Raw genomic sequence first — 12150 nt, 5'->3', positions numbered from 1 at the left:
CAAAATTAGAGAGAAATACGTTTTTTGTCTGTATGGAACATTTCTGGGATCTTTTATTTCAACTCATGAAACATGGGACCAACACTTTACATGTTGCGTTTATATTTGTGTTCAGTGTATATTTAGACGAATTCAACTAACTGTTGTAGTTTTTGGGGGGTTTAAAATATATTGCATATATTCAAATGCCTTGGTTTTCTGAGAGGTATTCAAAATACTTTCAAATTGAATTAGTTTTTCTGAAACCCATGTCTGAATATCAAAGAAAATAGTTGATTTAGAAAACGTATTTTCAAATAAATTACAGAACACAACTACTTTTTGCCCAGGTCTGGTGTGTGCACTGCATGCACACTAGACTAATTTGGTGTGCCTGTGTGTGTGTGTGTGTGTGTGTGTGTGTGTGTGTGCGTGTCCATGTGCGTGTGCGTGGGCGCGTGCCGTGAATCCATTCTGGCCTCCTGTATTCCGCTCCCTCTGTTCAGTTTGAGTTCACTAAAACTACAACTTTTTAAAGGCGGGCTCCCCTACTGAGTTCTATTAACAAATCAATATAATTATTTACCACTCTCATATCAAATCTAATTTTATTTACATTTACATTTACATTTAAGTCATTTAGCAGACGCTCTTATCCAGAGCGACTTACAAAATGGTGCATTCACCTTATGATATCCAGTGGAACAACCACTTTACAATAGTGCATCTAAATATTTTAAGGGGGGGGGGGGGGGGTTAGAAGGATTACTTTATCCTATCCTAGGTATTCCTTAAAGAGGTGGGGTTTCAGGTGTCTCCGGAAGGTGGTGATTGACTCCGCTGTCCTGGCGTCGTGAGGGAGCTTGTTCCACCATTGGGGTGCCAGAGCAGCGAACAGTTTTGACTGGGCTGAGCGGGAACTGTGCTTCCTCAGAGGTAGGGGGGCCAGCAGGCCAGTGGTGGATGAACGCAGTGCCCTTGTTTGGGTGTAGGGCCTGATCAGAGCCTGAAGGTATGGAGGTGCCGTTCCCTTCACAGCTCCGTAGGCAATCACCATGGTCTTGTAGCGGATGCGAGCTTCAACTGGAAGCCAGTGGAGAGAGCGGAGGAGCGGGGTGACGTGAGAGAACTTGGGAAGGTTGAACACCAGACGGGCTGCGGCGTTCTGGATGAGTTGTAGGGGTTTAATGGCACAGGCAGGGAGCCCAGCCAACAGCGAGTTGCAGTAATCCAGACGGGAGATGACAAGTGCCTGGATTAGGACCTGCGCCGCTTCCTGTGTGAGGCAGGGTCGTACTCTGCGAATGTTGTAGAGCATGAACCTACAGGATCGGGTCACCGCCTTGATGTTAGTGGAGAACGACAGGGTGTTGTCCAGGATCACGCCAAGGTTCTTAGCACTCTGGGAGGAGGACACAAGGGAGTTGTCAACCGTGATGGCGTGATCACGGAACGGGCAGTCCTTCCCCGGGAGGAAGAGCAGCTCCGTCTTGCCGAGGTTCAGCTTGAGCTGGTGATCCGTCATCCACACTGATATGTCTGACAGACATGCAGAGATGCGATTCGCCGCCTGGTTATCAGAAGGGGGAAAGGAGAAGATTAATTGTGTGTCGTCTGCATAGCAATGATAGGAGAGACCATGTGAGGATATGACAGAGCCAAGTGACTTGGTGTATAGCGAGAATAGGAGAGGGCCTAGAACAGAGCCCTGGGGGACACCAGTGGTGAGAGCGCATGGTGCGGAGACAGATTCTCGCCACGCCACCTGGTAGGAGCGACCTGTCAGGTAGGACGCAATCCAAGCGTGGGCCGCGCCGGAGATGCCCAACTCGGAGAGGGTGGAGAGGAGGATCTGATGGTTCACAGTATCAAAGGCAGCAGATAGGTCTAGAAGTATGAGAGCAGAGGAGAGAGAGTTAGCTTTAGCAGTGCAGAGAGCCTCCGTGACACAGAGAAGAGCAGTCTCAGTTGAATGCCCAGTCTTGAAACCTGACTGATTAGGATCAAGAAGGTCATTCTGAGAGAGATAGCAGGAGAGCTGGCCAAGGACGGCACGTTCAAGAGTTTTGGAGAGAAAAGAAAGAAGGGATACTGGTCTGTAGTTGTTGACATCGGAGGGATCGAGTGTAGGTTTTTTCAGAAGGGGTGCAACTCTCGCTCTCTTGAAGACAGAAGGGACGTAGCCAGCGGTCAAGGATGAGTTGATGAGGAAGGGGAGAAGGTCTCCGGAAATGGTCTGGAGAAGAGAGGAGGGGATAGGGTCAAGTGGGCAGGTTGTTGGGCGGCCGGCCGTCACAAGACGCGAGATTTCATCTGGAGAGAGAGGGGAGAAAGAGGTCAAAGCATAGGGTAGGGCAATGTGAGCGGTGTCGTTTGACTTAACAAACGAGGATCGGATGTCGTCGACCTTCTTTTCAAAATGGTTGACGAAGTCATCCGCAGAGAGGGGGGGGGAGGGGGAGGAGGATTCAGGAGGGAGGAGAAGGTAGCAAAGAGCTTCCTAGGGTTAGAGGCAGATGCTTGGAATTTAGAGTGGTAGAAAGTGGCTTTAGCAGCAGAGACAGAAGAGGAGAATGTAGAGAGGAGTGAGTGAAAGGATGCCAGGTCCGCAGGGAGGCGAGTTTTCCTCCATTTCCGCTCGGCTGCCCGGAGCCCTGTTCTGTGAGCTCGTAGTGAGTCGTCGAGCCACGGAGCAGGAGGGGAGGACCGAGCCGGCCTGGAGGATAGGGGACAGAGAAAATCAAAGGATGCAGAAAGGGAGGAGAGGAGGGTTGAGGAGGCAGAATCAGGAGATAGGTTGGAGAAGGTTTGAGCAGAGGGAAGAGATGATAGGATGGAAGAGGAGAGAGTAGCGGGAGAGAGAGAGAGCGAAGGTTGGGACGGCGCAATACCATCCGAGTAGGGGCAGAGTGAGAAGTGTTGGATGAGAGCAAGAGGGAAAAGGATACAAGGTAGTGGTCGGAGATTTGGAGGGGAGTTGCAATGAGATTAGTGGAAGAACAGCATCTAGTAAAGATGAGGTCAAGCGTATTGCCTGCCTTGTGAGTAGGGGGGGAAGGTGAGAGGGTGAGGTCAAAAGAGGAGAGGAGTGGAAAGAAGGAGGCAGAGAGGAATGAGTCAAAGGTAGACGTGGGGAGGTTAAAGTCACCCAGAACTGTGAGAGGTGAGCCATCCTCAGGAAAGGAACTTATCAAGGCGTCAAGCTCATTGATGAACTCTCCAAGGGAACCTGGAGGGCGATAAATGATAAGGATGTTAAGCTTGAAAGGGCTGGTAACTGTGACAGCATGGAATTCAAATGAGGAGATAGACAGATGGGTCAGGGGAGAAAGAGAGAATGTCCACTTGGGAGAGATGAGGATTCCAGTGCCACCACCCCGCTGGCTCGATGCTCTAGGGGTATGCGAGAACACGTGGGCAGACGAAGAGAGAGCAGTAGGAGTAGCAGTGTTATCTGTGGTAATCCATGTTTCCGTCAGCGCCAGGAAGTCTAGGGACTGGAGGGTAGCATAGGCTGAGATGAACTCAGCCTTGTTGGCTGCAGACCGGCAGTTCCAGAGGCTGCCGGAGACCTGGAACTCCACGTGGGTCGTGCGCGCTGGGACCACCAGGTTGGAGTGGCAGCGGCCACGCGGTGTGAAGCGTTTGTATGGCCTGTGCAGAGAGGAGAGAACAGGGATAGACAGACACATAGTTGACAAGCTACAGAAGTGTTGTTTCTTGTATTATTGTCTCCTGTGTCTTTAGACAACTGTTTCACTTTGATATCCTTTTTCTTCTGTCCTGATTTTCTCTTTCTTTTCTTCTGTTAACTAGATATTCTTTGTTGTTCTTCGTTAGCTAGCTAGCTTCTTCCAAAAGAGTCCCTAGCAACTGCTTAGCAACTGGTAAACAATTCAGCTAGCTAAGATAACTACAATTTTATGAAAAATAGTTATTTTTCAAAAGCCTATCTTCTTTGTTTGTTGCTTGTTTTTTCTCCTATTCAGTCTTGCAGTTTTCTTTAGCTTTTTTCCGATGTACTTCACTCTAAAAACCATGTAAATTTCAATATTTGTAGGAGCTCATTTTTCAGCTGCTGCTGCTCAAATTGGAGTTCCGGAACTTTTTTGTCACATGAGCCGAATAAAACAGGTGCAGACATTACCGTGAATGCTTACTTACAAGCCCTTAACCAACAATGCAGAGTAAGAAAATAATTGCTAAATATACTATAGTAAAAAAAGTTACACAATAAATAACAATAACAAGGCTATATACAGGGGGTACCAGTACCAAGTCAATGTGTGGGGGGACAGGTTAGTCGAGGTAATTAAGGTCAACTTTTAACAAGGCATACCTGACAATTGAGGAGTGGCCACAATTGGCTTACTGCAAATGTAAAAGTGGTGACTAAACTCAACAAAAGAAGAATAAATTGTATTATAAAGCCAAGCTCAATGATGTAAAGAATGACGGGAAAAAACTTTGGAGTACTTTAAATTAAATGGCTTTTTCATCACAAAACAATTTGATGTTGCCAATTATTTTTATGATTACTTCATTGGAAAAGTGGGCAAATACCAACAATGAAGAGTGAGCCATCGTACACATGTATAAAAAAACTAATAATGAAAGAAAAGCATTGCAAGTTTGAATTTTGTAAAGTTAGTGTGGGTGAGGTGGAAAGATTATTGTTAATGATCAATAATGACAAACTTCCTGGCATTGACAACTTAGAAGGAAAGCTACTGAGGATGGTAGCTGACTCTATAGCCACTCCTATCTGTCATATCTTTAATCTGAGCCTTAAGGAAAGTCTTTGTCCTCAGGCCTGGAGGGAAGACAAAGTAATTCCGCTACCCAAGAGTGGTAAAGTGGCCTTTACTGGTTCTAACAGCAGACCTATAAGCTTGCTGCTAGCTCTTAGCAAACTGTTGGAAAAAATATTGTTTGACCAAATACAATGCCACTTTTCTGTAAATACATTAACAACAGTCTTTCAGCATGCTTATAGAGAAGGGCACTCAACATTTACTGCACTGACACAAATTACTGATGATTGATTGAAATAAATTGATAATAAGAAGATTGTGGGAAATGTATCGTTAGATTTCAGTGCAGATTCAGAGCTTTCTATCTAACAGAACTCAAAGGGCTTTCTTTAATGTACGCTTCTCTAATGTCAAACGTAAACTGTGGTGTACGGCAGGGCAACTCTCTAGGCCCTCTACTCTGTTCTATGTTTACCAATGAACTGCCACTGACATTAAACAGAGCATGTGTGTCCATGTATGCTGATGACTCAACCATATATGCATCAGCAACCACAGCTAATGAAGTCACTGAAACAAAGAGTTGCAGTCTGTTTTGGAATGGGTGGCCAGTAATAGTCCCTAAGTTCTAGACCTTACCTGGTAATGAATGGTGTGGCTGTTGAACAAGTTGAGGAGACTAAATGACTTGATGTTACCTTAGATTGTAAACTGTCATGGTCAAAACATAGACTCAATGGTTGTAAAGATGGGGAGAGGTCTGTCCGTAATAAAGAGATGCTCTACTTTTTTGACACCACACTCCACAAAGCAAGTCCTGTAGGCTCTAGTTTTATCTTACCTTAATTATTGTCCAGTCATATGGTCATATGTATTGTGCTGCAAATAAATACCTAGTTAAGTGATAATATTATGCATGCCAGTCTCTCTTGGCTAAGAGCTGAGAAAAGACTGACTGCGTCACCTCTTGCTTTATAAAACACATTAATGTGTTAGAAATTCCACATTGTTTGCAAAGTCAATTTACACACAGCACTGACACACACACTTACCCCACCAGACATGCCAATAGGGGTCTTTTCACAGTCACTAGCTCCAGAACAAATTCAAGGCAGTGTACAGTATAATACAGAGCCATGAGTGCATGGAACTCCCTTTCATCTTATGTAGCACAAGTGAACAGCACACCTGGTTTAAAAAAACATATAAAGCAAAACCTCACGACATAACGCCTCTCCACCATGTGACCTACTTGTTGTATATGTACTGACATATATGTGTAACTGATAGATGCACACACACTACATGCTAATGTTTTTTAATGGATGTAAATTGTGAAGTATTTTGTCTGTAATTTATTTTTCGTTATATGACGGACCCCAGTAAGACTAGCTGTCATTTTTGTCGCCGGGTAATGGGGATCCTAATAAATAAAATAAAAGCAAGTTTTCAGTGGCTTGTGCCCAGGAGTATCCTTTGGAGTGGATAGTCAATGTTAGTTTACAGTATTGCTAAATCGGCTTGTATACAGTTATTATTTGTTTCCTGTTTTTGGTCGCAGCAAGGACAATTGAAAGTTTGATGTTTAGGGTTGAAGTTTGAGTTGAAAAATGCAAGGGATTTACTGTAGAATGTTGCATTGGCTAAGATACACCAATGTTGGCTGTATTCCAGTTTTGCTTGTGTAGTTCTGTTTATGGCAATAGAAAATATTATTGAGTGTATTGTCCAACAGTAACAGTTTCAGTTTGTATTCAATTCATTCCTTTAATTGGATTGGTAGTTATGTTTTAGTGTCTATATGAGGGTATGTCTGCCTGGGTGTACTCCAGGTAGACATCTGTTAAGTAAATAGTTTGACAGTCCTAAGAAAATGTGTTTGCTCCCAGATAGAAACATACATTAACATGCACACATCTATTTAAAAAAACATTTATTCTCAGTGCACTTCTTGTACTTCTATTCCATCCCTGATGCATGTGTTTCATAGCCCCGCTACCTCTGTGCATAGTCATATTTATCTTTCTTACTAGTAAAACAAGACAGGACAAGACGACAACCTTGCATGTCTATTCCTTCACAATTTTTCTCTCTCCTGTTCTACCCTGGGTGCAAACACAACGCCTCTCCATTACCGTTATTTTTTACACATCTCGGTATGCATTATTCACTCGTTTTGAGTCGACTGCACCTCGCAGAACATAATATATTGATTAGGCTGTTCAGTAGGCCTTAGGTTTACTGCGAGTGAGCCTGGTGAGCGCGGAATGAAATATTCACTCTGCCTGTGCTGTTTGTTGCTGGCATACATAGGGTGTTCTTTTTTACAGGTTTAGGATTTACTTTGTTTGTTTCATTCTCTCTGTAACCAAGAGGAGAAAGAGGAGGAGAAATTAGGGCAAGACGTAAGACGGGAGAGTGTGTGTAGGTGTAATTGAGGGTTTTTAGTGCAGCTCGAGCCTGCTTGTGACAGGAGAGGGGAGGCCCCTACTACAAATTACTGCCAAGTCTCTGTCAGATACAGAGGTATCTACTGTCTTTTTGGCTCGGTGCCAGATGAATTCCTTGTGATGTTATTTCAGACAATGGACCTGAGTGTGAATGGGTGGATGTTAAGGAGTTTGAAGCAAATAATAATAATATTATCATCGCCCATCCCATGAAAACGTCCTATATCTACATTATATGGTGCCCCGTTAAAGATTTACTTGCAACTTTCAAATACAATGATAAATTGATTGATTGGATATCCAAGAATTGTCTGTAAATGTGTGTATATTATTTATTTCAGTGTATAACTGTCTTGGGGTTTTTCCTTTGTGTCTTTGTGTGTGTCAGGTGGAGGCGGAGGTTGGAATGACAGTAACCCTGGGTCTCAGGGCGGGAGACCCCTCATACTTGGAGGCCAGGGGGGGCAGCCATGCATTAATTTCAGCTGGGAGACCCGAGGGGGTTTCGGGGGAGGGGGAGGTGCCTGTACAACCGGTGGTGGAGGAGGGGGCTATAGAGGTAGGTGAAAACATATTTACAGTAAATATACAGTATATAGCATTTTAACATGAATATATAACAATATCAATATGACATTACATCTCCAGTGTTGTCTTAACATGTTAAGGTAGGTTGTCCCTTTACCATTTGTTGGTCCAACAAATTATCATTATCTGTCATTACATATTTCATCAGGTAGCACTTTAGATTAAATTAAAAAAAAATTACCATTAAGGTACTCTGTAATAAGTTCACTGACTAATTGTGTTATTTTATTACCACCACCATCCCCTCCCTTTCTCTAGGTGGCAGCACCTCTGAAGCTAATGACCCAAAGCAGGATGGAGACGATGGCTCCTCTTTCATCAGCCCAGAGGGAGAGACCTTCCTGGACCCTCTGAAAGGTAACAGATTATGAAATGAGAGACAATCACACTAACACTTTCTATGAACTATAGGGCTGCAACCGGCAAGGTAAAGGTTAGTGAGGTGGACCAGTAGCCGGAAGTTGCTGGTTCAAGCCCTGGGCAGGGCGATAAAAGTGAGAACTGAACCATGATGGAGCATGTATCCTGTTGACCATGTCCGGTGTCTGTGCCTGTAGGTATGGAAAGTGATGGAGAGGTGATCATCGGCCCCGTGCTAAACTGTAGCCACTGTGAGACGGGCGACTGTCACAAGAACGAGGAGGGGACCTTGTGTTACTGTGACGTGGACTTTGTACTGGCCCGTGACGGAGTGTCTTGTATCAACTCATCAACAGGTCAGAGACACACACACTCTCTCTCACTCCAATGCACGCACGCACACACACACACACAAACTGCAATTGAACACATTGTTTGGATCCACAGTTGTGGACAGTACGTACATATGAAACAGATATTTGAAAAGTCATACAAATAGTTAGTTGACACACACACACGAATGAGCACTGACGTGTCTTGACTATCATTAATAGTGTTTGACTGTTATTTTATAAAATGATTACATACCACGTTCAATTATTACGTGATTAAATTAATTATATAACAATTAATTAAGTAGTAATCTGGGGCACCATGGAAAAAGTTATTTAACGAGTTACTATCTCTCCCGACTAAACTCAAAAAAGATACAAATCTGTTACATCAGTCACAGTCAATTCATTAATTCTTATTTACCTTCAGTCTCATTCTGATGTCGCAAAACTCTTGTATATCTACACGAACCTTAGCATAAATGATGAATCAGCGATATACAAATTGGCTTAATTATTTATTTACTAACTAACTAAATAATCACACAGAATTACATAAACATACAAACAGGAGAGCTTACACATTGATTGCTACACAATGCAATGAAAAATCCCTAGAGGACTAAACTGATATGACAGCTTGTTACACAAAATGGCAGATTCAAAAGAGAAGGAAAGGGAGAGACAAAGGAATTCCACTAATGTACATAGAGCTGATAACTATGCTCAAGGAAATGCAAATACTTTGCACATGAACGGCCGCTCATTTGAAAGAATTGCAATGTACATATTTACGTGTGTATGTCTTTGCTGTCTGTCTGTTGAAAACACTCGATCCATCTACAGGGAGTAATTTGACAGGAAGTCTCAAGTTGTAAGTCTCTGGTTGTCCACCAGAGATCATCATGTCTTTTGTAGGCCTAGCTTCTTGGTTTCAGGTGTTTGTGAGAAAGGATCTTGCCGAGGAAGTGTTCGCTAGAATGGATCTTTCAGAGTACCACCAGGTAGTTCTCAGTCAAGTTTACTAGACTAAAGTACTTAAACCGCTGCAAACTGAATGTTCCTGTGTAGTCTTCTTCGACAGAGAGAGTTTCAGAGTTTGTAACCATTTCGTACCTTTCAGCTCATGCTGTCGGTCACGCTGGTCTAATGTAGAGCTAGAACCATTTTACGTAGCAACCCGACAATGTACTGATCTCTAGAGCTTTACATTTCTTAACCATTTCAGCATGTGGACTGCATCCTCACGTTCTCTGGTCTAATGAACATTTCGTTAGCAGTCGTTTATGAGCACTTACCTTTGGAGGGCAGTTCCATCACGTTGCCACAATGTCTGTGCTCACATGGCCGTGGTTACTGACTTGGTAAAACTTTTATTTGAAAAACAAATCTCATTTAGAAGGATATCACATTTCTTCTTCTCACAAATAGTTTCATACTTAATTATATACAGTTGAAGTCGGAAATTTACATACACCTTAGCCAAATACATTCAAACTCCGTTTTTCACAATTCCTGACATTAAATCCTAGTAAAAATGCCCTGTCTTAGGTCAGTTAGGATCACCACTTCATTTTAAGAATGTGAAATGTCAGAATACTAGTAAAGAGAATTATTTCTTTCAACTTTTATTTCTTTCATCACATTCCCAGTGGGTCATAAGTGAATTTGGCGCATATGATCCTCACCCAAAAGAGAAAGTCTAGACAGCAGACACACAGTGTTTGATATGGGTAAGTTTAGGCTCTCAGATGGGCAATCAACAAACAATTGTCTGGACTTGAACAGAAAAGTGAACATTCACACATTTGCAATGTTTTTTATTAAACCAATATATAGCAATATCGTATTGATAAAATGCAACAGCATTTAGTGCCCATCACTAAAATTCAGTTAATGTTGTGGTGCTCTTCAAATAAGATGTATTTGACCCAGATCTGATCTCTTCTCTCCCCTGACAGAGGTGTCTCCCCTGCCTCCCCAGCCCTCCCTGTCCCAGTTGGCCCTGGTTCTGTCTGTGGGGACTTCAGCCCTCATTGCTGCCCTGCTGTTGGCTGTGTCTGGAGTCATGATCAGTAAGTGGTGAAATGCATAGGATACAAACGCAGACTTATGCGGGGACACAAATGCACGCACACTTTTAGAATGAGGAATATTGCAAACATAGGTATTTGGGGTTATCCATACATACATACTGTGCGCACACAACTAACACCATTGCATCTGTAACGCTCGTCGTAAGGAGTAGACCAAGGTGCAGCATGTTGACTACTCATGACAAACATGTATTTTAACTCAAAACACTATACAAAACAATAAACAATGAAAAACAAACATCATGTTCTGCAGGCTTTACAGAGCTGTGCAAAAACAAGATCCCACAAACCCAGCTGAAAAAAATAAACACTACTTAAGTATGATCTCCAATTAGAGACAACGAGGACCAGCTGCCTCTAATTGGAGATCATCCCAAACAAACCAACATAGAAATACCAAAACTAGAACCTAACAACATAGACAGAAAACATAGAATAAACCCCCCTGTCACGCCCTGACCTACTCTACCATAGAAAATAACAGCTTACCATGGTCAGGACGTGACAGCATCTTAAAACATGTTATGTGCACACAAGCACATGTACAGTTCAAGTCAAAAGTTTCGACACACCTACTCATTCCAGGGTTTTTCTTTATTTGTACTATTTTCTACATTGTAGAATGATAGTGAAGACATCACAAATATGAAATAACACATATGGAATAATGTATTAACCTCCCTGAGCTAGTCAACAGCCAGTGGAATCGCGTGGCGCGAAATACAAATACCTCAAAAATGCTATAACTTAAATTTCTCTAACATATGACTATTTTACACCATTTTAAAGACAAGACCCTCGTTAATCTAACCACATTGTCCGATTTCAAAAAGGCTTCACAGCGAAAGCAAAACATTAGATTATGTCAGGAGAGTACCCTGCCAAAAATAATCAGACAGCCATTTTCAAAGCAAGCATATATGTCACAAAAACCACAGCTAAATGAAGCACTAACCTTTGATGATCTTCATCAGATGACACTACTAGGACATTATGTTATACAATACATGCATGTTTTGTTCAATCAAGTTCATATTTATATCAAAAACCAGCTTTTCACATTAGCATGTGATGTTCAGAACTAGCATACCCACCGCAAACTTCCGGTGAATTTACTAAATTACTCACGATTAACGTTCACAAATACATAACAATTATTTTAAGAATTATAGATACAGAACTCCTTTATGCAATCGCGGTGTCAGATTAAAATAATTTTGCAATATTCTGAATACATAGCCCGGCCATCACAGGCTAGCTAATTTGACACCCACCAAGTTTGGCCCTCACCAAACTCAGATTTGGATTACCTTTGCTGTTCTTCGTCAGAATGCACTCCCAGGACTTTTACTTCAACAACAAATGTTGTTTTGGTTTCAAATAATCCATAGTTATATCCAAATACTACCGTTTTGTTCATGCGTTCAGGTAACTATCCAAACGGTGACGCGCGAGCGCAGTTCGTGACAAAAAAATGTCAAAATATTCTATTACCGTACTTCGAAGCATGTCAAACGCTGTTTAAAATCAATTTTTATGCGATTTTTCTCGTAAAATAGCGATAATATTCCAACCGGGCGACGTTGTATTC

The 12150-nt window shown here is 42.5% G+C and overlaps 1 protein-coding gene across 1 annotated transcript in view; it reads left to right on the top strand.

Annotated features, from left to right (window-relative positions):
* The window catches only part of LOC106562017 (ALK tyrosine kinase receptor), a 182588-nt gene that overhangs the window by 118938 nt on the left and 51500 nt on the right, over positions 1-12150 (top strand). The window contains exons 12-15 of the mRNA XM_045688931.2: positions 7572-7742; positions 8030-8128; positions 8329-8487; positions 10425-10538. Of these exons, the coding sequence (XP_045544887.2) occupies positions 7572-7742; positions 8030-8128; positions 8329-8487; positions 10425-10538 (543 nt within the window). The remainder of the gene's footprint in view (positions 1-7571; positions 7743-8029; positions 8129-8328; positions 8488-10424; positions 10539-12150) is intronic.

This window comes from Salmo salar, chromosome 11 (genome assembly GCF_965601325.2).
Source record: "Salmo salar chromosome 11, fSalSal1, whole genome shotgun sequence".
Taxonomy (NCBI): domain Eukaryota; kingdom Metazoa; phylum Chordata; class Actinopteri; order Salmoniformes; family Salmonidae; genus Salmo; species Salmo salar.
Note: the sequence above shows the minus strand (reverse complement) of the source record. Positions and strands in the feature narration are given on the sequence as shown.